Source organism: Aulonocara sp. 'chitande type north' Nkhata Bay, linkage group LG13, assembly GCF_057382095.1.
Source record: "Aulonocara sp. 'chitande type north' Nkhata Bay isolate Kocher_YH1m ecotype deep benthic linkage group LG13, A_spYH_male_GT1.1, whole genome shotgun sequence".
Classification (NCBI taxonomy): domain Eukaryota; kingdom Metazoa; phylum Chordata; class Actinopteri; order Cichliformes; family Cichlidae; genus Aulonocara; species Aulonocara sp. 'chitande type north' Nkhata Bay.
In genome coordinates, this window is record NC_141356.1 from 31,857,581 (window position 1) to 31,884,237 (window position 26,657).

The 26,657-nt window shown below is 51.6% G+C and overlaps 2 protein-coding genes across 11 annotated transcripts in view; one reads left to right on the plus strand and one right to left on the minus strand.

Annotated features, from left to right (window-relative positions):
* Positions 1-21,618, plus strand: part of usp54a (ubiquitin specific peptidase 54a) — a 42,097-nt gene extending 20,479 nt beyond the window's left edge. For 7 of the 9 annotated variants that reach the window (XM_086259952.1, XM_086259954.1, XM_086259957.1 and 4 more), the window contains 20 exons: positions 3,263-3,355; positions 3,437-3,571; positions 3,745-3,858; positions 5,305-5,387; positions 5,493-5,595; positions 5,689-5,835; positions 5,935-6,084; positions 9,236-9,404; positions 9,643-9,834; positions 10,332-10,466; positions 10,834-11,548; positions 12,308-12,432; positions 12,557-12,721; positions 13,382-13,501; positions 14,752-14,938; positions 16,581-17,389; positions 17,802-17,899; positions 17,991-18,107; positions 19,078-19,303; positions 19,735-21,618. In XM_086259952.1, coding sequence (XP_086116078.1) covers positions 3,263-3,355; positions 3,437-3,571; positions 3,745-3,858; positions 5,305-5,387; positions 5,493-5,595; positions 5,689-5,835; positions 5,935-6,084; positions 9,236-9,404; positions 9,643-9,834; positions 10,332-10,466; positions 10,834-11,548; positions 12,308-12,432; positions 12,557-12,721; positions 13,382-13,501; positions 14,752-14,938; positions 16,581-17,389; positions 17,802-17,899; positions 17,991-18,107; positions 19,078-19,303; positions 19,735-20,273 — 4,422 coding nt within the window. In that variant the 3' untranslated portion in view covers positions 20,274-21,618. Of the gene's footprint in view, positions 1-3,262; positions 3,356-3,436; positions 3,572-3,744; positions 3,859-4,752; positions 5,388-5,492; positions 5,596-5,688; positions 5,836-5,934; positions 6,085-9,235; positions 9,405-9,642; positions 9,835-10,331; positions 10,467-10,833; positions 11,549-12,307; positions 12,433-12,556; positions 12,722-13,381; positions 13,502-14,751; positions 14,939-15,036; positions 15,112-16,580; positions 17,390-17,801; positions 17,900-17,990; positions 18,108-19,077; positions 19,304-19,734 lie in introns of those variants that run through there. The other 2 variants (XM_086259958.1, XM_086259950.1) reach the window with 2 other exon arrangements.
* Positions 21,612-26,657, minus strand: part of mmrn2a (multimerin 2a) — a 29,397-nt gene continuing 24,351 nt past the window's right edge. The window contains exons 7-11 of one of the 2 annotated variants that reach the window (XM_086259960.1): positions 25,476-25,673; positions 24,906-25,370; positions 24,410-24,773; positions 23,795-24,247; positions 21,612-23,673 (exon numbers count right to left, since the gene is read on the minus strand). In XM_086259960.1, the coding sequence (XP_086116086.1) occupies positions 23,264-23,673; positions 23,795-24,247; positions 24,410-24,773; positions 24,906-25,370; positions 25,476-25,673 (1,890 nt within the window). In that variant the 3' untranslated portion in view covers positions 21,612-23,263. Of the gene's footprint in view, positions 23,674-23,782; positions 24,248-24,409; positions 24,774-24,905; positions 25,371-25,475; positions 25,674-26,657 lie in introns of both variants that reach the window. The other variant, XM_086259959.1, reaches the window with a different exon arrangement.

Sequence of the window (26,657 nt, forward strand, 5' to 3'; positions counted from 1 at the left end):
GTTTCTCACACACCCATGAGTCCCAGAATTCCGATCGGCAAAACTGGAGCTCCGACTTCTTGGATCAACATCAAAGAGTCTGAGGTAACGACCTGCCTCAGGTGTCCGTCCGACCATGAACACATGCTTCCTCCTGACTCCTGCACCTTTTGGACCCTGCAGCTGTCCGTCCGCCCGGTCACGTCAAACCGTAACGGATCAAACGGAGCGAGCCTGTGGGGCGCCGCGCCGAGCTGAGTAGGTGGCGGATCGGAGAGACATCAGTACTGACGGGACGCACAGAGGCTTCGATGTGATGAAGGCAAAGTGAAGAGGAAGAAGATCGCAGTAACAAGCAGCTGCTCACACTCTATCAATATCATCATCCTCCTGCTGCTGCTGCTGCTCAGAACATCCACCTCTCCAAGAAAGCCTCGCACACTCTGACTTTATTTTACTTTGGTCACTCACGTGTGAGTTGATGTTATCATGCATGTGTAGTATGAGCAGCACAGGTGTAAGAACACAGCATGTAAAACACCACAGAGCTCATTTTTTAAAGGCTTCAGGCTGCAAACATCAAACTTTTTCAGTTGTTGATCCTGGAAATTCAGTGAATCTGTCCCCATTGACTCCAATGTTAAATCTTTCCAGCATTCATAACCTGATACGCACACTGATTGTTCTCTAGCGATAATTCCCCCTCACAGCATGTGTTTAAATTGTATTAAAGTTAGCATTATTAGGGGCGTGGCCTCTTTGGCTGACAGGTGGATGGTGACACAGGTGGCTGTAGCTGCTAGCTGTCTGCTAGCTTCACCTGAACTGGACCTCTGGACCGTGTTTGTGCTGTTTTTTAATGGCCTCATCAGTAAAATGCTGCTGTGATGTCACTGTACTAACGGACCGAGGGAACATCTCAGATTTTGATTGGATGTTCCTGATTATCAGCTGAGTGTCGCTCCCGTAGAGTCTGTGGTGGACCCTTTGTGTTTGCGTGTTGTTCGTCCTGCAGGTTTCCGTTTGGGCTTTGATTTAAGTGACGACTGCGGCTCGTCCGGCTGATCTTTGTGCTCAGGTGTTGATGTTTCCTCCTGCTGCGTCCTGCAGGCTGATTTTATCCTTTCAAAGCAAAAAAAGCGCTAAACGCTGATTCCTCTGTGGGACGTGTGCTCGGCGTGCAGATCTGCACAGACGGTTTGTTACCTGGTCGACCTGCTGGAGGCCGCAGCGACATATTGCAGCCGGCGGGGGTGGCGGGGACAGGAAGGAGGAAGCAAACGACCAAATGCTGACGCCGCAGTTTGTTTCACTGAGGACTCAGGTCCAAGCGTGAATCAGATCAGCGCCTCTCCGTCTGCTTTTAAGCCCCAGCATCACGTCTGAATCGTCCTGATCAGCACATTTCTGTTCACCCCGTGTCGGTGTAATAGACACCCGGCTGTGTGCTTCAAACACACCAGCATTTGTCTGCAGCACGAGTTTGTTCTGATGATAATTTCCTGCGTTAGTGTGAAATGTTTCATGAAGGGATTCAGCTCACTGTGAATGAAAGTAAGTCATCCATGTTCTCACAGGCTGTTTGATGTGAAGTCTGCAGGTCGTGAGGTTGTGAATGGATCAGATCACCGTGTCGACACCTCCATCAGGGACTGTCTTTAAATGTAAACCCTGCAAGTTTAAAGCATAGTAATGGTTAAACCGTGGTTATGGTTGGTTCACTGTTTCAGATGGCTGAGTGGTTAGGCCTGGCTGTTTCTGCTCCTCTATCACGAGCTCAGCTGGGATCTTTCTGCGGTTGGCGGCTCGGTGCCGGCCCCGGCTGCAGGCACGTCTCAGTCACTGAGACAAACACAAACACACACTGCAGGATTCAGAACTGTCCGACCCTCCGGGCCCCCGCGGATCGTTTTAAAACCCTCCTCATGAGTAAAGTGATGAAAAAATTCCTCCGTGTCTGGATTCCTGCTGCTCGGCGGGAGGCGAGGCGCCCGGCTTCTCCGCGGGGTTCAGCTAACGCGGCGTAATGCCCCTTTAACCCACGCCGGCCCTCACGGCTGCTCCGGTCTCAGTCTGGTGAGTTTTGGTGTAGCGCCGCCCTTATCCACCCGGCGAGTCCTGATGTCTTTCCTCCGGCTCTGACACGTTTGCTTCGATGGTTTCTGGTCTCGGCTTAAATCCTCAGAGCCGTCTTTAGCTTCTGCTCCACTAATTCAGTTTCCTGTCAGTGTTTGTTTCTGTGTGATATCAACAGAGGTTTTAATTCGTCTTAGCTCTGATGTGGTGAAGGTGCAGAAACCCCAGCATTCAAATTAAAGCGTGTATTTCACAGACTTTGTGTGCAGCGTGAGGCACTTTCTTACATTAAATATTACATAATTCAGTTTGCAGTTTCTGCTCTGCAAACATTTTATTTACGAGATCGTCTCTGGAGGCGAGAAGCGGCTCTGTGGTGAGCGGCGGCGAGCCAGCTGGTGAGGAAAAGACAAAATGGTAAAAGCTGTGCTGACTGAACTTTCAAAATAAGAGCCAAAAATAAACTAAATGTGTGGTGTTGTGGAAAATCAGTTGCAGATGGTGTTGTTCTCGCAGACAGATTAAAAAGATGAGTCTCCCAGGCGGCCCGCCCACCGCTCTCTGGTTGTTTTTCTTGGTGTCTTCAGGTGATTGTTGACTGAAAGAATGTTTTTAAAGACGCGCCCTCCGTCTCGAGTGTGTCCTGCAGGTGATTCACACCTGATGACTGATCCTGGTCAGCGTGAGTCACTAAGATCTGCTAAACGAGCTTTTATAAAGTCTGCAGTGAAACTGAGCGGCGAGCTGATGTTTGCTGTCTGTGACACGTGCAGCGTCGTGTTTTCTCTTCCTGTCAGTCATGCACACACATGCGCACACATACAGCTGCAGCAGTTTGTCCTCTGGGCACGCTCACGCCAGCTCCCATCATCGCGCCGCAGACGTCTTCATCACGCGGTGCAGACGGTTTCCTGCAGCAGACCGAGATGCTGACGAACTTGGTCTGACACACAGACTTTACTTTTACTTCTGCAACTCCTCAGGTCACTAAGCCCGCTCTCTGATTGGTCAGGACAGCATTGGCTGTTGGTTCGTGCTGACAGGTGATTGGCTGACAGGTGTGGCGATGTGTTTGGTGGAGTTAGAGCAGCAGCACAGAGACACACCGTCAGTAAGGACTTGTGCTGCTGAGGTGAAGCTCTGACTCCGTTTCCCAGAATGCTCCCCTGCGTTGTTTCGTTTTAAAACTTGTTTTTCCTCCTCTCAGGTCCTCTGGCACCTCGACATCTTCCGCCGCAGTTTCCGTCAGCTGACCACCCATAAGTGCATGGAGGACTCGTGCATTTTCTGCGCTCTGAAGGTGAGAACCTCTCCAAACCTGACCCTCAACCCCTGACCCCGGTCCCTCCTCTCACTGACCCCTGACCTCTCCATTCCACAGAGCATCTTTGCTCAGTTCCAGTACAGCAGCGACAAAGTTTTGCCGTCCGACGCGCTCCGCAGCGCGCTCGCCAAAACCTTCCAGGACAAGCAGCGGTTTCAGCTCGGCATCATGGACGACGCTGCGGAGTGCTTCGTAAGACGATGACACACAAACTCTGGAGGCGCTGCAGCGCTTGATCAGTGTTACAGTAGAGATTACACTTTGACCAATCAGAACCAGCGTTTCAGTAGCTCGGGCGTGCCCGCGGGCCCTCGCCGCGTTCACTCGATTATCTAAGCTCAGGCTTCACTTCTGCGTCTGTGCAGGAAAACATCCTGATGAGGATCCACTTCCACATCGCAGACGAGACCAAAGAAGACATCTGCACAGCCAGACACTGCATCCCCCACCAGAAGTTCGCCATGATGCTCTATGAGCAGGTGAGGAAGAAACTCTGGGATCACAGAGAGGGTTTAACCAGTCAGTCAGGTGCAATGACTGTAAAACCAGTTAAAAACCAGTAATATTCCTTTTCTTTTTATTAACGAGTCGCTTTAAAACAATCATCTGTCACTGGTTTACCTGCTGCTTCACACACCTGCAGGTGGCTTCATTTCCTAACTTTACCTGATATTTTACTTTTGTACTTTGACTGTATGAGCATGAAGAGTCAACACACACAGACACACACACAGACACAGAGACACACACAGACACACACAGAGACAGACACACACAGAGACAGACACACACAGACAGACACACACAGACAGACACAGAGACAGACACACACAGAGACAGACACACACAGACACACACAGAGACAGACACACACAGACAGACACAGAGACACACACACACAGAGACACAGAGACAGACACACACACACACACACACACACAGACAGAGACACACACACACACACACACACACAGACAGAGACACACACACACACACACACACACACACACACACACACACAGACAGAGACACACACACACACACACACACACACACACACACACACACAGACAGAGACACACACACACACACACACACACAGACAGAGACACACACACACACACACACACACACACACACACACACACAGACAGAGACACACACACACACACACACACACAGACAGAGACACACACACACACACAGACAGAGACACACACACACACACAGACAGAGACACACAGACAGAGACACACACACACACACACACACACACAGACAGAGACACACACACACACACACACACACACACACAGACAGAGACACACACACACACACACACACACACACACACACACACACACACACACACACACAGACAGAGACACACACACACACACACACAGACAGAGACACACACACACACAGACACACACAGACAGAGACACACACACACACAGACACACACAGACACACACACACAGACACAGAGACACACACAGACACACAGAGACACACACACAGAGACACACACACACACACGGAGACACACACAGACAGACACAGAGACACACACACACACAGAGACACAGACAGAGACACAGACAGAGACACACACACACACACGGAGACACACACAGACAGACACAGAGACACACACACACACAGAGACACAGACAGAGACACACACAGAGACACACACACACACACGGAGACACACACAGACAGACACAGAGACACACACACACACAGAGACACAGACACACACATACAGAGACACACACACACACACACAGAGACACACACACACACACAGACACAGAGACACACACACACAGACACAGAGACACACACAGAGACACACACACAGAGACACACACACAGAGACACACACACACTCCGTGTTCACCTCCCGTCTGGTTCAGTGTGTGTGCAGCAGCTGTGGAGCCTCCTCGGATCCTCTGCCCTTCATTCAGATGGTCCACTACATCTCCACCACCTCCCTGTGGTAAGTAAATCCAGCGTTTACCAGATCATATTTATTGAAGACTGGAGCTTCTTCATCATGAAGAACTGACTCACACACAGTAACACTCCTCCTCCTCCTCCTCAGTAACCAGGCAGTGAAGATGTTGGAGTCGAGGGAGAAGGCGACCCCGGGCATGTTCGGGGAGCTGCTACGAAACGCCAGCATGGGGGACCTGCGCAACTGTCCTGTGAGCAGCAGCTCTCCTGCGACGCACACACACTGACTGGCGTGAAGCACTCAGAGGTCACGGCTCACCTTTCTTCCTCCTCCTCTTCCTCAGAGTCAGTGCGGTCAGCAGCTGCGGATGGCTCGCGTCCTCCTCAACAGTCCGGAGATCATCACCATCGGCCTGGTGTGGGACTCGGATCACTCGGACCTGGCCGAGGACGTCATCCACACCCTGGGAACCTGCCTGCGCCTCGGGGATGTAAGTAGAATAAGACACGGCATTAAAGCACGGTCTGAACAAAGCGAAGGGTAAACGCGAGCGTCGGCGGCGTGCGGTGACATCTTCCCCTCTCTGCAGCTGTTCTACAGGGTGACTGAGGAGAAGGCTCGGCAGTCCGAGCTGTACCTGGTCGGGATGGTGTGCTACTACGGGAAACATTACTCCACTTTCTTCTTCCAGACTAAGATCCGCCGGTGGATGTACTTTGATGACGCACATGTCAAAGAGGTATGTGTGCACACAGGTAGAAACATCTGCAGCGACAGATGTGTCAAACGCTTTCCTTTACTTTATTCTCACGGTCGTGTCGTGAGGCGGAGGATGAGTTTCTCTGCTCACCAAGACACTTGTAATAACGTAGTAATAACGAGGTGCAGTGCCACCGAGGCCGGTTAGACTCTGCTGTAGTGCGATTTGTGTGTGTTTGTGATGTAAAGGAAAGCTTTGACCTTTGATCTGCATCAAAAAGAACAGTTTGCTGTTAGGAGACTTCTCAGAGCCACGTGTTCTCACCGTGTGGACGTGGGGGCGTGGTGTCAGGATCTCGTCCCTGCTTTTGCAGACGATGTGGTTCTCATCGTTAAGGTTCGCAGCTGAGTGTGAAGCAGCTGGATCAGGGGGGGTTTCATTATCTCGGGGTCATCTTCAGGACGGAGGAGGAAGTGCAGCCGAGCGGTGTGGTGGTGAGGCGTGAGCGGGCTCAGCCTCAGAGACGGGCTGAGGAGCTCGGGTTCAGCATCTGTCCTCTAGCTGGAGGTGATGATAAGAGGGTGTTTAGACCCACACCACCACGATCTGGACCCAGATGAGCAGCAGGTGGTTATGGATTAAAAAGCCTCGTTATTTAAGTCGCGCTGCTTCGCTTTATTTAGGCTCGGGGGGCCCACCCGCAACACCTCCACAGCCCACCAGGGGGCGGTGGCCCAGACTTTGGGAGTTGTGGGGTTAACTGATACACAATCAAATTTCCGTGTGTGGTCAGGAAGAGAAATGACCTCATGTGCTTCCTGTCCTTCCCTCGACCTCCCCACTATCACCTCTTTCCTCCTGCCTCCTCCTGCTCCCTGTCGCCTCTCTCTTCTGTCATCGACGCTCTCTGATGGAAAGAGAGATGTCATTCCCCGCACTCCCTCACTCTCTGCTGGTTGTGAAAACAAGGATATCCCTCTATTGTTGACCAGTCCAGCTGGACAGAGTGGAGGGTGTGGTCAGAGCGCGCTCACACCACAGCGACACTTTTGCTCACGCTGCAGACTTTCATTCTGTCTCTTTCTCTTAAACAAACACATATTTTCACACGGCCGGGTCGGCGCGGCGTGCTGAATCCCGCGGACGTCCTGTCACAGCCGAGCGGGGCTGAAGCTTTTGGATGTTTGGAAGAATCGGAGGAAGTGTTGAAGTAATCGAGCAGGAGGATTTTACAAAGACACACTGAGCGGGAGGATGGGGAGGAGGCGTTTTTCCATCACGAAGCCGTGAGCTGCTGTCAGCATCTGGACGTCCCGACTGCAGCCGGTAAAGCACCGGCTCCTCCTCACCTTCCCAACTGTTGGCTTGAATTATCTTCCATTAATTCAAGATTATTGCTTTAAATTTGTTTCTATATTTTTGCCTGAAGTTTATACAGAAACACTTAAGGTTAAAGAAAGGTAATAAGTTCATTCTTGGTAATTACGGGAACAGGAACTGTCTGCGGTGGAGACAGATGCCTGGCAACTTTTTTTTTTTTTGGCAGCACTGAAATGAGATTTTAGACAAGAACTGGATGCAGCACCGTGACTCCTCCCACTGTTTTCAGGGCTTTGTAGCCTCAACAGGGGCAACAAGCAGACACAGCTTAGTGTTAATCAGAGCTCAGTGACATCCAATTAACTGCAGACAGTGTTAGTACAGCAACCTCACAGCAGCCGTGTTATTGGTTACGTCAAGTTAGAGAGCTCAGGGACCTCCACCATCTACCTGTCAGTCACAGAGGCCACGCCCCTAACAGTTGTTTGTCTCCGTCTCCTGATAAACTGTTGGCCAGTCTCTTCTCCGATATGTAAAACGGTGTCATCTGCATACAGTGACACTCTTCTCCTGCTCATTCCTCTCTTTCACTTCCTCTCAATCTTTATTCTGTAACAAAAGTTTAAAACTGTTTTTAGACCAAACAGTTTGTGTCCGGCTGTAAACGTGTTTATTTCTGCTGTAAAGTTTTAACATGAGCATCTTTGGGGGCGGACTCCCAGAGGAACTGCAGGTTTTTATCCCGTTCGTTCTCAAGTTTGCACGTCTGACCTCAAACATTTGTTCTTGCTGTTTAACCTGTTAGCCGGTGTGAAACTGCGCTTCAGTGTAGATTTCAGGCTTTAGTGGGTAACAGCTCTGCAGCTCTGGAACTGCTCAGTGTGATTTGGTGTCTTTTAAAAGCATCTTCTAACCTGCACTCGAACATTTAGGATATATCTAGATTAAAGCAGAGCATCAGATTTTGCTGCAGCCTCTGTGAGCTCTTTGAACCAGCAGGATCTGCTTGGAGTTCTCCTCCAGCTCACAGGAGGTCTCCAGAACAGATCCAGGACCAGCCGAAGGATGTCGAGGAACAAAGTGGCTGCTTGTTGTTCAGTATAAGAACCAGGGGATTGTTCACTAGTGCCCTGACTTCATGTGCACGAGTACGCATTACAATCCTGCTCAGAGCGAAGCGTCTGTTCGTGTCTGCTGTTAGACTCAGGTTAGAGATGTTCTTGCTGCTTTCTCATTGGTCTGCAGCTCTTTGCTGTTGGTGCTGTGTGTGTGTGTGTGTGTGTGTGTGTGTGTGTGTGTCTGCGTGTGTGTGTGTCTGCGTGTGTGTGCGTGTGTGTGTGTGTCTGCGTGTGTGTGCGTGTGTGTGTGTGTCTGCGTGTGTGTGTGTGTGTGTGTGTGTCTGCGTGTGTCTGCGTGTGCGTGTGTGTGTGTGTGTCTGCATGTGTGTGTGTGTCTGCGTGTGTGTGCGTGTGTGTCTGCGTGTGTGTGTGTGTGTGTGTGTGTGTCTGCGTGTGTCTGCGTGTGTGTGTGTGTGTGTGTGTGTCTGCGTGTGTGTGTGTGTCTGCGTGTGTGTGCGTGTGTGTGTGTGTGTCTGCGTGTGTGTGCGTGTCTGTGTGTGTGTGCGTGTCTGTGTGTGTGTCCGTGTCTGTGTGTGTGTGTGCGTGTGTGTGTGTGTGTGTGTGTGTCTGTGTGCGTGTGTGTGTGTGTGTGTGTGTGTGCGTGTGTGTGTCTGCATGTGTCTGTGTGCGTGTGTGTGTGTGCGTGTGTGTGTCTGCATGTGTCTGTGTGTGTGTGTGTGTGTGTCTGTGTGTGTGTGTGTGCAGGTTTGTGACTCACTGATGTCTTGCTGGTTTCCGTCGCTGTCCTGCAGATCGGGCCCAAGTGGATCGACGTGGTTTCGCGCTGCATTAAAGGCCACTACCAGCCGCTGCTGCTGCTGTACGCCGACCCGCGGGGGACGCCGGTGTCTGCGCAGGACCTGCCCTCGCGCCTCGACCTCCACCACCTCAACAAGGCCTGTTACGACAGCGAAGACTCGGGTAACTACAACACAGCTAGGAGTCGTAGTAGTAGCACAGCAGCAAACACTCAGGTAACTAAACCAGCCTCAGTCGCTCCAATAACACTTTTACTGGCAGGCGGCAGCTGGAGGAGCAGTAGAAGTAGTTCTTAATGTTTAGGCGTGTCTGATGTGATGAGTGCTTTTGTTGTGCTGTGTTTGTGTGAGTCCATCTCCACTGACCTCCTCCCTCCATCCTCCGCCTCCCACTCGCCCAGGCCGCGAGCCGTCGATCTCCAGCGACACTCGCACCGATTCGTCGACGGAGAGCTACTCGTACCGACAGCCCTCCCACTCGCACCATGAGTCCCTGGCCAGTCGCTACTCCTCCGACTCCCAGGGAACCGTCATCTGCATCGACCGCCCAGACGGAGCCCCGCACGCCTCGCTCTGCAGCCTGGATACCGTAGGTGGGTCAGAGGGGGGAACCGGAGACACTGGAACCCTTTTTAGTGTCTGCCAGCATGTGAGTCCACCAGCGGTCCTAAGTTCAAAGATGGAAGGCGTGGGTGTCTTCCTAGCAGAGATGCCCACATCAACAGCCAGTTTTCTTAACTGTGTTCAGTTTGAAGCTTTAGTTTTTAAAAAGGAGCTGGTGTTCCTGTGGTAACCAGCACTACCATAAACTGGGCTTTAATTTAATCTTGAGCTTAAACCATATTTTCGTCAAACAGCAGGAAATGTTTCGTATTTTCTTCCAGAATAAACGAACGTTCTCCATCTTTGTGCTTTGGACGCTCGGTGCGATGAAACAGGATTTAATGAACGTGACGGTTACATTCATTCATTGCTCCGCCTCAGTCATGTGACCCATCTATGCAGCCAATCGCATTCATGCATTCTGCTTCTTTTTCCTATCATGGCGGTCACGCTGTGAACATGTGTTGCCCTGCTTCTTGTTGCTAAGGCCACGCGACGGACGGTGAGCAGCATCAGCCTCCGAGGAAAGGAGGCGTGGCCGGGGATAGGAGGCGGAGCGCTAGCCGCCACCGGCGGTCTAAACCTGAGAACGAAGCGTCGTCGGCTGGTTACCACAGTGAGGGTAGGCGGGGCTTAGGCCAAAGACTTGCTCTGTGAACTGCCTGACATGTGACATGAGTCTAAAAGTATCACGAGCCCACGCTCAGCCTGGCGACAAACACTCGAGTTTCACAGCAGGATGATTTCTGGGCCATAGCGCCATCTAGTGGCATTTTTGTGACCTCTGATAATTCAGCACCAGCTGTGTAGGTGTAGTGTATGTGGGTGGAGCAAAGTCTCAGGGCGTAGATCAGCTGATTCTGAAGGTGAAGCCGTGTTTTTATTTCCCATCCAGTCATTCATCCACCTCCTTCGTTCACTCTCCTCTGGGGTAAGGTTACTCCTTCTCCTCCTCGTCTTTTCTTACTCCTGCTTTTCTCCTCCTCCAGGCGAGACGTTAAAGGAGCAGCAGGTTCCTCGTCACCTCCCCAAACCTTCGTCTTCCTTCTCATCATCGACCAGCCGCCTGCGAGACTTCAAGGAGACCATGAGCAACATCATCCACAGCCGACCCCTCTCCTCCTCCTCCTCCACGTCTCTGCCGGCCGCCGGCTTCTCCTCTGAAATCACCCCCTCCTCGAACAGCAGCCATCACCACCACCTCCCTGCCAGCAGCGCCGCTCCTTCCTCCTCCTCCTCCGCTGGGAAAGCTCAGGACTGGGAGGCCGACAGCACCAGCAGCGAGTCAAAGTCCAGCTCCTCCGGGGGAACAGGGAGGTACCGGCCGGCTTGGAGGCCCCGGAGGGAGGCGCTCAACATCGACAGCATCTTTAACCGCGAGAGGCGGAGGCAAGCAGGGTACAGCCCCCTCGGAGCGCCGCTGCTCGACGACTGTGGAGCTCAGGACGCCTCCTCGGCCCTGGAGGAGGTGACGCCTGTCCGGACGGGCTCCTCCAGGACTCTCCCCGCCTCCTTCTCCAGCAGCCACAGAGGAGGTGGAGCTGGACCGGGAGGTGAGAACGAAGGAGCGGGAGGAGCCGTGCTGTCTCCCGCTGCTCCTCCTGCTGCTCCACCCAGGCTGATCCAGAGGATGGAGAGCGGCTACGAGAGCAGCGAGAGGAACAGCAGCAGCCCGGTCAGCCTGGACCTGAACCCGGGAGACAGGTGAGCTCCAGAAGGTCGTCATCAATCGATCAATACTCCAGTCGGCAGATCGTATCGCACCTTACGTGAAGTCACTGTTTAAGTAAAATAATTATATTTATTAAAGACAGAACAAGGGAGTAAATTCAAACGTGAGATGGCGTGTACGCGAACACAGTAACGTAAAAAACAACATACGATGAGATAATAAAAGCACAAAGTGAAATAAAAGGTACAATAATAAAAGAACTCCATTAAATAAAAAGAAAACAATGCAATAAAAATAATGTAAATATAAAATAAATCCTTCAGCAGATTTAAAAATGCACATTTTCTCATCTGTATAAACAAAGCTGTAAAAAGTGGCATAATCAGGAAATTTCCACCTTTTCAGTGGTCCTTGAACTGCCCATGTGCCCTGTTTACTCAAACAATTGGCAAAAATAAACCATTTGCACCAATCAGATCCTGTAAAAACAAATAATACACAAAAGAAAACACGCAGGATCGCCGTCGCTGTGTTTCTGCAGCGGGTTTGTCAGATTAGGAGCAGAGCTGATTACGACCCCGTCCTGCTGCAGCAGTTAAACTTTCCTGTCATGCTAAGTGACTCCTTTGGTGGTTTGAGAGTTCGTTCTTGTAAAGTCATTAAAGAATGACCCTGCCCCTGAACCTGTATGACAGAATATGAGTGTTCAGTGGAGTCTAAACTCAGGATTGGCTCTGTTATATGAAACTTCAGCTCCTGACGCTAAACGTGTCTCTGTTTCTCCTCTTCAGGGAGTGTGTGGTGAAGAAGGCTTTGTCGTCCTCTTCCTCCTCAGGACCCTCGTGGAGGAACGCCCGCTCGAAGAGCAGCGGCGCTTTGCTGCAGGAGCTCAGCTCGTCCAGCAGGGGGAGCCTCGGTACGAACGTCTTCGTGTTCTTGCTCATGCAGACGTTGAGCTCTCAGCTCTGCATGTCAACAGGCCGACTTTACTCCGGCGTGCAAACTTGTTTTATATATTAATGCTGATGGTGTTGTTGCAGCGCCCTCTGCAGGCCGCAGCGAGCTGGACGAGCTGCAGGAGGAGGTGCTGAGGAGAGCGAGGGAGGAGGAGCAGCAGCGGCGGCAGGAGAAGGAGAGGGAGGCGGCGCTCGGCTTCAACCCGAGACCCAGCAAGTACCTGGACCTGGACCAGCTGCAGATCCAGGGTACACACACACACAGACACACACACACACACTGACACACACAGACACACACGCTGACACAAATACACTGACACACACTGACACATGCACGCACACACACTGACACACACACACACTGACGCACACAGACACACTGACACACACACACTGACACACACACACTGACACACACACACTGACGCACACTGACACACACACAGACACACACACAGACACACACACACTGACACACACACACTGACGCACACTGACACACACACAGACACACACACAGACACACTGACACACACACACTGACACACACACACTGACACACACACACTGACGCACACTGACACACACACAGACACACACACAGACACGCTTCAGCTCAGACTGTTACTAAATTCACGATTTCATAAAAAATGGTTTTATTTTGAAAATCCTGTTGGCTGTAATTCTCACTCTTGTTGCTTCCTCTTTGTTTTTTCTCTCGTTATGTGGCGTTTGTCTCGTGCTGCGAGTGGGTTGTTTGATTGGACGGTTAGCTAGTGTCGCGAGCAGAAGGAGAGACGCATCGAGGTGTTGGGAGTTCAGTGGAAAGTCCGCGGGGGAGTCGGGAAGGACTCCGTGAAAACACAAAGTTTAAAGCTGTGTGCGTCTTCCTCTTTTGCTCTGCAGGTAAATCGGACACTTACGAGCGGTGCGTGTCAGAGGCGGAGCTCCTGCTGGACCAGTCGATGCGTCTGGAGCAGGCAGGCGAGGTCGCCGCCGCGCTGTCAGCTGTCAATGAAGCTGTCTGTAAGCTCCTCCCACTGCCACTAACCACACTCTCTCCACTTTGAACGCAGCCAGGCAGAAACCTGACGGCCGACTTACACACACACGAACGCGAGAAGCTGAATCGAGCTTTAAACAATCCGCTCACCCAAACAAACATCGGGATGGTTTTTGACGACATCATTACTGCGTCTGTATTCGCCGCTGTTTGCTTCACGTGTGTCAGTCAGATGTGAACCATGAGGGTCTGTAAATATCACAGAGTGTTAACTCAGCTCAGGGTTCGAGTCACTTCATCAGATTTGGCTCATTCTGTAGTGGGACAAAGTGAAGACTGTCCTCATTAAAAATAGACAGGAAATGTCCTCAGTGTGACCCCGCCCCCTGCAGATCCTCTTATGTCCAGCAGAGGCAGCAGTGAGTCTGTCCCCATAAACTCCCATGTTAAACGATAGAGCAGGAATATTCATACTTACAGCCTGATACTAACGGTTTCCCTTCAGAACGCCTGTTTTAAACTTCTGTTAGAGAATAAAGATGAGAGGAAGTAGAAGAAGAAGAGTGTCACTGTATGCAGATGACACAGTGCTGTAAACGGGAGACGTTGAGGGGTCAGAGGTGGACGGGGTCACAGTTCGACTTCATTTCTGTCAGTAATCTGGAACTCCAAATGGTCCCTCTGTCTTCTGTTGGAAAGAAGTTTAATTCTGAAAGTCATCCATTTATCAAACAGACCATCATCACAGCACGTCAGTTTTTCCTCGCCACAGAGAAAAGCAGCTGGAGTGAATCTAAGAAGCCGTGAGCTCTGCTCCTCTAAACACCTGCAAACATCCCAGAAAAGCACACTGGGCTGCATCACACAGCAGCCTCTGTTATTTACTGGTTCATGTGTGACTTCCTGCGCTGTGAGGTCACACGTGAACGTGCGGTTCAGCGCCGTCACCCGTAGATGATCAAGCGTGTCGGAGGCGTCCTCGAAGCTGACAGCCGGGTTGTTTTTCTTTGGTTGTGATTCTCTTACTTTAACCTTCTGTCTGGACTTGATTTCTCCATTTCATCGTTAATAACCACGCCACCTTCATGTCAGCAGTGCGATGTTTGATTTCCTGTCAGCTGTGAGTTTTCTTTGTCAGATTGTTTTGCATGAAATCATCATAACGAGTTCTTTTCTGCATCTTTGGTTCATTTTTTATTCTTTTCTCTCTTTCTGTTTTCTTTTCATTTTCCTTCTGTTGTGGATTTTCTGTTGAATCGTGACCCGGCTGCAGCCAAACTGCGGCCGGTGGTGGCTGAGGGCGGAGCTAGTAGTCACAGCCGGCTGCAGCGCTGCATGAGGAGAGCCCGCAGCCTGCAGCAGCGCATGCAACTGCTGCAGCAACAACAGCAGGACTCAGAGGCAGGCAGAGAGAAACCACCGCAGCAGCAGGAGGAGCAGCAGCTCCAGGAACAGCACAGGTACCGCTGCAGCCTGATCAGCCAATCAGAACGCACCAGCAGGTGGCGCCCTGTTACCTTCTGTGTATTAAACCTTGTTATTCCTGATGTGTGAACAGAACCTGTGGAGGTTGGAGGTGTAAATCCTCAGCTGAGCTCAAAACTCCTGACATCTTACCTCCTCATGGGCTGATGTAAGAACCTGACGAGAGCTTCAACCAGAGCAAAAATAAATTGAGAATAAATCGGGCAGTAATTATTAGTCTCGTGCAGTAAACTCACACATGTGGTTCTAACGCGATGATGTGGCGTTATTTTTGTGCCACTAATCTGAGCGCACGTAAGAAAAATTTGCAAGTTTTGCATTTTGAAGAGAAATTTGTTTTGAGCGAACAAAACTCATCGCTGCGTGCAAAAACTGTGTTTCAGTGTTTGCTATTATCCACACACACACAACAGCAGCCCCTCTCGCTCAGTTTTTGCATGTGTTGCTCGCGCTCTCAACATTTCTGCCCGTGTGCGCTCAGCTCTTTCTCTACACCGTTATATTTGTGCCACAAAACCAGCCAATCACAGACTTGGATGCAAAAAATTCTGATTGGCTGTTTTGGTCTCCAATCAGCTTGTTAGCTGCTGTAGCTAAACCCAGGCAAATATCCCAGAATGCATTTCATCCAAAACACAGAGTGGCCAAGTTTGAAATATTACTCTGTCTGGGTCACAAAATAAACGTTTATGATATTTTCAGGTGAGGATGTTGCTGTGTGAACTTCAAATATCTGCTCGATTCATCAAGACGTCACATATTTGCAAAAGTGCTCTAACGTTTCCAGAGATGCCTGTTACCCACCAGCTGACCGGGTGGTCAAGGCGTGGCCCCAGGTATTGACCGGCCCACCAGGTATTACATGAAAAACCATAAAGCCTTTGAACGAAAGCAAAGCTGCTGTGACAGTGACGTACACTGTTGTATATATGTATGATTTGTATCACCTTCATGTTTCCAAACCGACATCATGACCAGCAGCTTTCCAGCTGTGGCTCCCGCAAACATCAGCTGATACTAGAAATTAATATTAAATAAATTCTAACAACAGCTGATCAAGCTTAAATGTGCTGCTGTTGTTTAGCGCGACATCCGCTGGTTTCCTGTTTCTGGCGCAAAGTGGGCGATAAACAAACAAGAGAGCCGATCAGCTGATCATTGATCAGTTTCATGATTGAAGTAGCAACAGGAGAGGGAGGGGGGAGGATGAGAGAAGAAGAAACAGCTGTGCAGCAAAGACACAGAATAACTCCAGCTTTGTGTCTTTTTCATTGTAGCTGAAGTCCGGGACAAATCGCTTCCCTTTTCACCTCAACATGGATGTATTGTAATTGGTCCAGCCCAGTGTTGATCATGACCAATTGGCTAATTCACCACCATCATCGTTTATACCGTTAGAAAATGAAAGTGCCAAATGCCCGGCATGCCCAATGGCCACTCCAGCTGTGCGGTCAGCTGGTGGCTAACAGACGTCTCTGAAAACGTCAGAGCACTTTTGCAAATATGTGACGTCTTGATAAATGGAGCAGATATTTGAAGTTTACAGAGCTCTGGCGTAAAGCCAGTCATTAACACACCCCTCTCTCCCCCCCGCCTTTCTATCCTATCCCCCCAAAGTGAAAAGCCTCTCTCGGGCCGAATACTTCTGACAGAGATGCACAGCAGCCAATCAGCCTCCTCTGTGGACCAGCAGACGCCGCCTCCCTCCACCTGCCTCATTAGGTCGCTGCCTCCCCAGTCAACCTTGGTGTCTGACCCCGCCCCTTCAGGTTCACCTCGGGAGGACAGGAAGACCCTCTGTAGCGTCGGCTCCCTCCCTGCTCTCTGTGTGGATGCCCCTGTGGAAGACTTGGCTCCACCCCCTCCGCTTGAAGAGGAGGAGCTTTCAGTGCAGTGGACCATAACATCTCCTGCCCCAGTGCCTCCAGTACAAGCCCCGCCCCCACCCCGGCTGCATCCCCAAATCCTGTCACCTGTTGAGACGTTGAAACCGTCTTACACCCGGCAGCCTCAGGCCACACCCCCAGACTCCAGCCACATACCGTCCCCGCCCCCTGCCCCTCATGCAACCAGGAACTGGTCGTGCTTATACCTAGACCAAGACGTCATCGACTCTCCCAGTCCACCAATCAGCTCGCACCTGTACTCACCGCCAGACTCCCCCGCCAACATTCCCCCAGTGAGCCGCCCGGACCTGCCCGTTTCCCCGCCCACAGTGGCGCTGCCCGTGGAACGCTGGGCTGAAAACGTCAACAGATACTATGGCTCCCAGAGCACTGGGGGAGGGGGACTGGTGGCGGCGGCGCTGGTGACGCCCGGCGAGGAGCTGTCAGAGCTGGAATCGCTGTACCAGGCCAGTCTGCTGGCTCCCAGCATGCACCGGGGCAGCCGGGGAGTCAGCCCCCAGCCGAGCGGCAGCAAACCAGGTAGGAGCCTCTGCTGGACGTCAGTGGAACTGCAGCGTTTGGTGCCTCAGAGGTTGAAGCTGGACATTTATTAATAGTTCCAACCAATCAGGAGCCTTCGCTCAGCTGACCTGTTCATGCCGTCATAAACGTGAACTGATGGCGCTGCTAACACGAGTTAATAAAACAAGTTCAGATTGTTCCAGCAGAAGCAACGCCTGCTCCGTGTTTACCCACAATGCACTTTAAGTTTCCTGCAGTGAGTGAAACGGATCAAACGTGAGGCACCAACGCTGGTCTCAGCTCCTCTACGTCACAGACATGAAGCTGCTGATAGCAGACGCCATCCTGCCCGTGTGACTGTGAGCTATAAATGATGTTCATAGTGTGTGTGTGTGTGTGTGTGTGTGTGCGCACGTGTGTGTGCGTGCAGGCGTGAGGAGGAGGCAGTTGGGTCCCGGACGCTCAAAAACGCCGACAGCTGAGATCGAGAGAGACGCCTACAGGACCCCAATAGCAGGCCTGCAGAAGGTGTGCACACCTGTGCGTTCAGCCGATGACGGCGTTCACGTTGTTTGTGCGACCTTGTTAAAAAAACTGAACTCTCCTGTTTGACCTGCAGCCGCCGTCAGCTGAAGACGAGAGCTACAGCGCCGAAAACCTGCGACGCATCGCCCGCAGCCTCAGTGGGACCGTCATCGGGTCGCGACCCCAAAACCTCGCCCCCTCCCACAGCTGTGTAAGAGAGAAACACACACACACAAGCTCGTTCAACTATCTTAGTGAGGACCTTCATTGACATAATGGTTTCCCTAGCCCGGACTCTAAACCTGACCATGACCTAATTGTAACCCTGACACTAAAACCACATTTTGAGCCTCAGAAAGGCTTCAAACTTGTGAGGACACACCGGTTCTCACAAGTGTAGTCGAATGCAGATTTCGGTCCTCACAAAGATAGTTAGACAGGAACACACAGAGGCACTAGCAGCTTCCTTCTGCCACCTTGTGGTCGCACCTTGTAACTGCAGCCTGGAGCTCAGCTTTGGTGCAGAGCAGGGAAACCTCTTTATTCCGTCCATGTCACAGAAAAATGAGGCATCTTTAAAAATCAGTGAACCTGTCCAGGTGAACTCGAGTCACACCCATCGAGTGACGCTGTCACATTTTAGCCTGTGACCTCATAAACACGTTACCACTCATGAGGATGGAGAATATTTAACTGGAACTGTCTCTGAGCAGCAGCTTCCTGTGTTTCTGCACGCTTCGCTCTGCTCTCGGCGCCGCTGGCGTTCAGCCATCTCGTATTCAGGCCTCAGGAATCGCCTCAGGCCGCCGCATTAAACATTGATGGGCAGTTTAGTTCTCCCATTAAGCTTCTAACCTCAGAGCCCGACAGCTGAGCGGCGCTCGGCGTCAGATCCTCACCGCGTTCCCTCGGCCCGAGGGTTTGATTCCTAAATCTGTTACAACGTGAGGGGAGAACTGAGTCATTCAGCAGCGTGCACGCAGACACGATCATGGTGTCACCCCCAGACTTGCATCTCAAAGATGCAAGCCCCTCCCCCATGTTTGTTGTTTTTTTTTTATCTTTTCGCTCTTGTTTCATGTGTGTTTTTTTCTTCATCACGTTAACATGTTTTCATTTCTCCCCCTCCCTTTGTTTTCTCACTGACGCCTCCACCTTCACTCCTCCTCCTCCTCCTGAAGGACCCCTCTGTGTCCAGACCCCCCCTCAGACATTCTTCCTCCTCCTCTTCCCTCCTGCGTCGTTCCAGCTCCTCTACCCTGCATCCCCCCTCCTCTCCCTCCTTCACTGCAGACCACTCCCACCACCACCAGCCCCGACTCCACGGCCCCTCTCCTCCTGCACAGCACCCCCCCACGCAGACATCACAGCCCCCCAGCTCCAGGCCCTCATCCTGGGGACACTCAGGTAACGTGCCGGCCCTTCACCTCCATCTTCAGAGCAGCTGGCCGGGCATGCTGGGAAATGCAGTTCAACAAATGCTGAAGTCAGATTCTCTCTGTAGTTCAGACAGTTTAGTTTGATTAAACGCTCCCAGCGTTCCCATGGCAACCTGCTCACAGGTGAAAACCTGGAAATGATTCCTTTGCAGTCATGTGACCCTGCTGCCGTGCTGTACATGTGAACCCGTCACGCCTACAGTGCTGTGCATAAGTCTTGAGTCACCGTTTGTAGGAAAAAGTGAAACGTGTGCAGAGTTACTGAAACATGATGGAGGCGGGCTGTTTGGTGTGAGCCCCGCCTCATTTCTGCCGGTCGTCTTCAGGACTTTTGCACAGCGCTGAGGGTGTGGCAGAAAGCGTGAACGCCGCCTGACGTGTCCTCTTCCTCTTCCTCAGGAGCTGGTGCGAGCATCCAGCAGCACGTTCTGGTTGTGCCTGACCGGCGTCAGACTCTTTCAGCTCACGGCGTCCCGCTGAGTTACGGCACGCTGCCTCGAGCTCCTCGCCGAGCCCCACCTCCCTCCACCTCCTCCCTCCCCAGGCCCAGAGCTGGCACCGGCCCCGCCTCCCCTCTGGGACAGCAGAGCCTCTACGCCACCATGCTCCGCCCTCGTCGTTCCGCCGCCAGCGCCAACGGCCACTACGGGCACCCCTCATTGGGCTACGCCCCCCACCACCTCAGAGCGTCAGATGGCCCTGCCCACCCACTCCGCCTGGACATCCCCCCAGACGGCGACTGGCGACGCGATACCAACTCCAGGACAGTCCAGCCCAGCTCCTCTTGGGACGCCCGCCTCGCTCGCCACCCGCAGCCTCCTCGGCCCCGCCGGCCCCCCCAGCTCTGCTCGCTCTGCCAGCAGCTTCCTGCCGAGCCGGCGCGCTCCTGTTGCTCCTCGTGCGGTGCCTACGTGGCTCGGTTCCGGCCAACCAGCTGATCGGACCACAGCGAGAGTTTTACTGCAAATGTGGCTCGCTGACATCGTGAAGGAGCTCAAACGCTGTGTGTGCGGCGTGATGATGTCACTTTGGAGGAAAACTCTTGGATTGGCTCTGCAGTGTCGCCCTCTCATCCTCACTTCTTCATCACGGATCTCCTGCTGCTCCGCTCGCCTCGCCGAGCTCACGCACACCAACACGTCTCTGACATCACGAAGCTCCGAGCGGCGACCTGCTGTCTGCTCGGCCCTGAACTCTGATTGGACAGAAGCAAAGAGCGGCTTGGTTTGAGAGCTGAAGCACGCTCGAGGTCCTGATCTTAGAGAAGTGTTTGATAATTTCTGTAAAGCTCAAATTCAGACGCGCTGCTTGTAAACTTAAACGCTAACAAACGGTTGCGATGCCTGGCGTGGGTTCACCTGCTATCGCGTGAGCCCCCCCTGGTGGACGCCAGCGTTAGAACACCACTCTGCTCCTGACCGTCTTCAGAGGAACGTCCCCAACGAGCCGGCGCAGTTTGCATTAACCTCAGCATCATTTTTTTTTGTTTTAGTCTGTTAGGAGGTTTTAACTGAAAAGCTGTCAAATATACGGTCCGGGGGCCAGAACCGGCCCGCAAAAGCAGGGCGCTCTGGTCCACCTGTATATAAACAATGAGGGCTTCAGCTCGTTCAGTGACGGGTGGATGCTGGCTCACGGGTGGAGGACTTTCTTCTGTTGGTCCAGTTGATCAACTTTGATTGGAGCATCAGGAGTTGTTTGCGGGTCGTGGCGCTGACGCGTGGAAGCGCGTCCTCCTGGTGATTTTTGTAGTTGTGTGTAGGCGAACTAACCTGAGCGTGCTCACCTGTCGCAGCCCGGCCGGCTCATTTCTCTTCTCTAGATTATTGTAGAAGAATAACCGCAGCTTTGTTTGAGCAGCTAATATTTAGCATGTCTTCAGCTCACCTGTCGCAGGTGTTCGTGTGCTGCCGTGATGACGTTTGTTAGCGCGGTAGCTTGACCGCTTTTAGCGCACTTCACAAGTGTTACGATAGACGTTTCTTTCGCTCGTTGCCAATTTCTTTCGACATCCCTCCCATTTATTTGGGGGAGGAGCCTCCCTTATTTTTCTTACTCCGATTGGCTTGTTAGACTTTCTGCCAAGACCGGCACTGGCTCCACCCACGTGGTGCTCCAGGTGAGCTCGGAGTGAAAGGTTGATGTTTCAGATGAAGTTATTTTTGCATCACGTTTGCTTTGCCACAGTGGATTTTGATTTCGTTGGTATATTTTTGATGCTTATTTTTCTACGCTGTAGAGTGAACACAGACGAGAGGACGAATAAAATGTTTAAAGGAAAAAGTCTCACTGGTTCATTGTCTCATTCAGGGTTTATTTAAATATTTTCTGCTGTGTTTTTACATCATGAAACTCGTGACTTTACATTCAAATATTTTCTTCATGTAAAATAAAGTAAAAATTAAGTTTAAAATAACAAAAACATTTCCCACTTTATGTCCACTCTGATTGGTCAGTAATTGAGCATTTTTAAGCTTGTATGAGCTCTCTGCTATAAGCCCCACCCATCACACGGGCGTGGCTTTCACTCAAGTCCGTCCAGACTTTCAGCGTCACGGCGTTGCACAGAGCTGAGGGTTTTCAGGAGACGTCGATTCTGTAGTTTTGACAGCAGAAGAAGAAAATCCTTTTTTTTTGTCACATGTATGAAACCAGAGCTTTCCTGCTGAGCTCTGCTTTTAAAAACCTTTAAATAACCAAAACCTGCAACTGAATGTTAGAAACACGAGGCTGAGCTGTGCTCTCTGTTTTAGTCTAATGATTCAAAACACGAGCAAAGACTCATCGGGTCAAACCGTCCTTCAACTCCCAGAATCAACGCTGACAGGATACACGGGGCAAGTGTTGACAATTTAAAAAAATAAAAACATAAACTTCACGTCCATGAAAACGAGGAGTTACTCTCCATATGAAGATCACACAGACGTCCGCCTTTTTTTCAGTAGAACCAAAAATGTAGTTTGGAGGCTTACTGCCACTTTATTAGGTACACCTAGAGCTGCTTTAATCCTTCACGACAGACATGACAAGGTTCTCATCCATGGTGACACGACATCATCACTCAGCTGCTGCATCTGTGATGACACCCTCCCGCTCCTCCACATCTCAAAGCTGCTCTGTTAAACTGAGATCTGTGACTGTGGAGCCGCCTGAGTGAACTCGCTTTGTGACATCAGAGGACGGGCGTGGCCCTGATCACAGCAGCAGCAGCAGGCTGAGGTCTGACGCAGGCAGGATGGATTAACTCTGACCATCTGACACTCACAGAGCAGGAAACGTTTCTCCATCCTCTGCTGTCCAGGTTTCTGTGTGAGCTGTAGCCTCAGCTTCCTGTTCTTAACACAGGACTGCTCTTCTGCTGCTGCTGCACATTCACAGATGCTCTTCTGCAGAGCCCGGCTGTAACGAGTGACTTCCCGTTTCTTTCCTATCAGCTTGAAGCAGTCTGTGTATCGTCCTCTGACCTCAGCGAGTCATTTCCTCCCTGAGAGCTGCTCACTGGATGTTTCCTCTATGAGCTCTGTGTGAAACACTCAGACCAACTTTGAGTCTCTTACTCCTCCTTTCTCAGTCTGAACTTCAGCAGCTCGTCTGCATGCTTAAATGCTTTGAGCTGCTGCTCTGTGATTGGCTGATTAGATATTTACAGGAAGATGCACCTAATAAAGTGGCAGTGAGTGCATACTGTAGGTTTGAGAGGTTTAGATTTTTTCTTTTGCTCATTTCTAGCATATTCTTTTCCTCAGTGTTTTGCTGGAACCAAACTGGCCGTCACGCTAAATATGACATTAAAAAAAACAGAATTCTTCTTCTGAGCTGAAATCACAACATCGGATTATTTCACTCCTCCTGGTCCTCTAAGCTGCCTTCATCCGTCCATTCATCCAACCAGTTCCTTCAGCTGTCAGCTGATTGGTCCACAGCGCTCTCAGGTGGTTGGGTAGAGCAGCAGACATGCGAACATGTTGTCCTCTGACTCCGCCCAGTCTCCTCCCCTCAGTTCCAGCCTCACCTCCTGCCCCTCCCTCAGCAGCAGGAGGCTGACCCCGGTAGCCGGCCCCTCCTTACTTACTTCCTGCCTCTGCAGAGGCACCCACGCTCCGCCCTTCTCCTCCTCCTCCCCCATGCTCCTTAGGACCACATGGGCGGGGCCTGGTCTCAGGTGCAAGGTGAGGACAAACAGGTAGATCCCATCCACTGGAACCGTGAAGGTACTGCCAGAGTAAAACTGACCCTGGGTCAAAGACGGCTCAAAAACAACAACGCCAGAGACGCTCTGAAGAGACCGAGCAACGAACAGCGGGGCACGTTCTGATAGGCTGGCGGGGACGGGTTCACCTGGAGAGAAGAGGAGGGGACAATGGAAGAAGATGTAAAGAAAAAAACCAACAAACAAACAACTATTATCAATAAAACATTAAGACACTGTTGGGCAGCAGTGTGTTACCTGAAACCTCACCTGGTGACTCCCTCCTGCTGCGCCGCTTTCCTCCCCTCTCTGACTCCTCCCTCCGTCCTCCTTGCTTCTTCTTCTCTTTCTTCTTCAGCAGCTGCCACAGCTTATCCAGCTCCAGCGTGGCGTTGGATCTCGCCAGCACGTCGGCGTTGCTGAAGACGTTCTTGAACACCCCCAGGTGTTGCTCCAGCCCCTTTTTCAGCCAAGTCACCTCATTCATCACCGTGGCAGCCACACGTGAGGCGTTGGGGCAGGAGCACGTTTTCTCCTCCAGCTGGGATAGCCTGCGCTCCACCTCCTCCACCTTCCTCTCCAGGTTCCATAGGTCACCGCCATCCCCGGGATGGAAGAGCATCTGCTGCTCCCTAGCAGGAAGTCCGTCGCCGCCGCCCCTCCTTGGGTCACCGGGCAACCAGGAGGGAGGCTGGTCTGCAGATGGCACCTCCTCTCTGCCTCCTGAGAACAGACGAGTCAAAAATGAGTTGAAGCAAAAACAGGAAGCAGCTTCTTAAAAGTACATTTTATCTAACATCCAGCAGGGGGCAACCCTGACAGAATAGCTCATTCAAAATAAAAGCATCAGCTGCCTGCAGCTGTCCCTTCACAGTAAAGGCGTACCCGTCTGGCCCTGCTTCAGCATGATGATCGTATGCTCGTGTTCTCTCAGCTGCTCCTGCAGGTGCCTCAGGTCCTCCTTCAGAGCCTGGACGGAGATGAAGTCAGCCTCCTCCTCCTCCTCGTCCTCGTGGTCCTGCCTCTCCTTCTCCCTCAGGCTGATCATCTTCAAGAAGTCGATCACCTCGTCTCCCAGCAACATCTTCAGTACCCTGCTGTGTCGGCTGGCGTCTTGGAGGAGGATGTTGAAGGTGGTGTCCAGCACCTTTATCTTGGCGTCCTGCTGTCTGTCTGCGTGCTTCAGGCCAGAGACTGAGGCATTCAGGTGGGTCAGGCCGAGGTCCAGAGTCCTGATCCTGCTCTGCTCCTGCAGGAGGAGGATGGAGAGGAAACAGAAACACAGAAAGCAGCCTGTTTAGAAACGCTGTGTGGACCTGTCTCCGGATCGTTATCAGCTGAAAGTCGTGTCTGCTCTTATTTACAGTTTCATTGCTCGTACCCTGTGGAGGCCAAGTTGGAGCGCCTTTACCGCCGGCTCCCAGTCGCTGCTCGTACCCCAATGCCCTCCCCTGCTGTTGTCGTCCAGAGCTAATCTGTTCTCATTGGCCAGCTCGGTCACGTTGGCCAAGTCCCTCTGCAAGATAGCCACGGTCGCCTGCAGACTCTCACAGTTGCATTCGATGCGCGAGTTGTTCTTGCAGGCGTTCGGGATCGTCCACAGGCAGTCCATGTCCTCCTCAACATCGTCCAGTCGTTTAACCTGCTGGCTCAGCTTCCCCGCCAGCTCGTTTACACGATTCAGCACCTTCACTTTGGCGTCCTCCACCTCCAGCCCCGTCTCCATGAACAGCACCTGGGTGCGCCGCGCCGTGTCGTTGATCTGCTTTTCCAGCTCCTTAACGTGCCGACTCAGCTGCTGGACGGCGCGCGATGTCACCGCCGCATCCTCCATCAGTGTGGTCACCTGCACGGGACACATTTCAGTTTCCTGTTTCAGTCCTGATTTTACTGTCAGAAAGCACACTCGTGCTGAACGTCAAGAACAAAGTCCTCATGTGTGCAGGCTCACCTTCACCGTGTTGTTGACCACCGTGTTGTCCAGCCGGTCGATGGCGTCCCACAGCTCTGAGGCGTCCGTGGGAGGCGGCAGCTGGTGTGGAGGGTTGGTGGGCGGATGGAGGTCGTCCTGATCCTGCTCATCCTCAGCCATCTGCCACTGGTCCAACTTCAGCTCTGTCAGCGTGGCGTTCATGGCCTGCAGGCTGACCTGAGATCAGCAACAGGAGTTATGAATAAATGTGTTTCATTGGCAACATATGAACAGACTGTACTTAAAAATGAGAGCTGCCCTGACTCTGGCTTCCTCTAACAGCCTGAGGGTGCCACCAACACCAGCTAATGTTAGATTATAATGACCTATGTCACCGATCGGACCAACCACACAATGACAGGGAGGAAACATCAGCAATGATCTCAGGGAGGCGACTGCAGCTGTGCATCAACCTCAGGAGAAAGATCACTCAGACACCTGACAGTCTTCTTTGAAGTCAGGCCGTGCAAAACCCAAGAGCTCATACTCAACTGGCCTCAACTAGCATGTGAAAAGCTTGGAAAGGTTGCAGGAGAAAGCCTCTTCTCTCTAAAAGAAACATGGCAGCAGAGCTTTGGTTAGCAAAGCTGCATCAGAATGAAGCGCGAGCGCTCTGAAACCTCATTTCCTAACAGTTCGTGGAAACATTTGTATCCTGCACAAAAAACATGCGATTCATGCAACATCCACACCAGCCTGTGCAATCTGCATAAGCCCGCCCCCATTTCCTCTATATAACACATTTTCCTCCAGGTGAAGCAAAGACAGCAGTGATGATGTAAAAGACAAGCTTGCATCTCTAAGGCAGGAAAACAACGAGCTTGTTCGTTGTGTCCAAGAGGAATCAAGAAAAGGCACAACCGTCCAGACTGCATCCATCACAGGAACGATGGTTCAAGATCAAAAAAATAAAATAATGGAGGCACCGCATGTCATCTCCTCTGACACTGTGGCTCAGTCGAAAAAGAAAGTTTGGACAAAAGTAAGAAAGAAAAGAAGAGGAAAACAGCTGGAGATGACAAACTCCAGATTCTCCAGCATCCAGGGACAGTGCCAAAATATTAGGCCGTCAGTGATGACACCCAGGAATAACAGAAGTCATTTTCTTTAAAAGAGAAGCTGGGATGAGGAATACTGGAATATGTTTAAATCAAAAGTTTC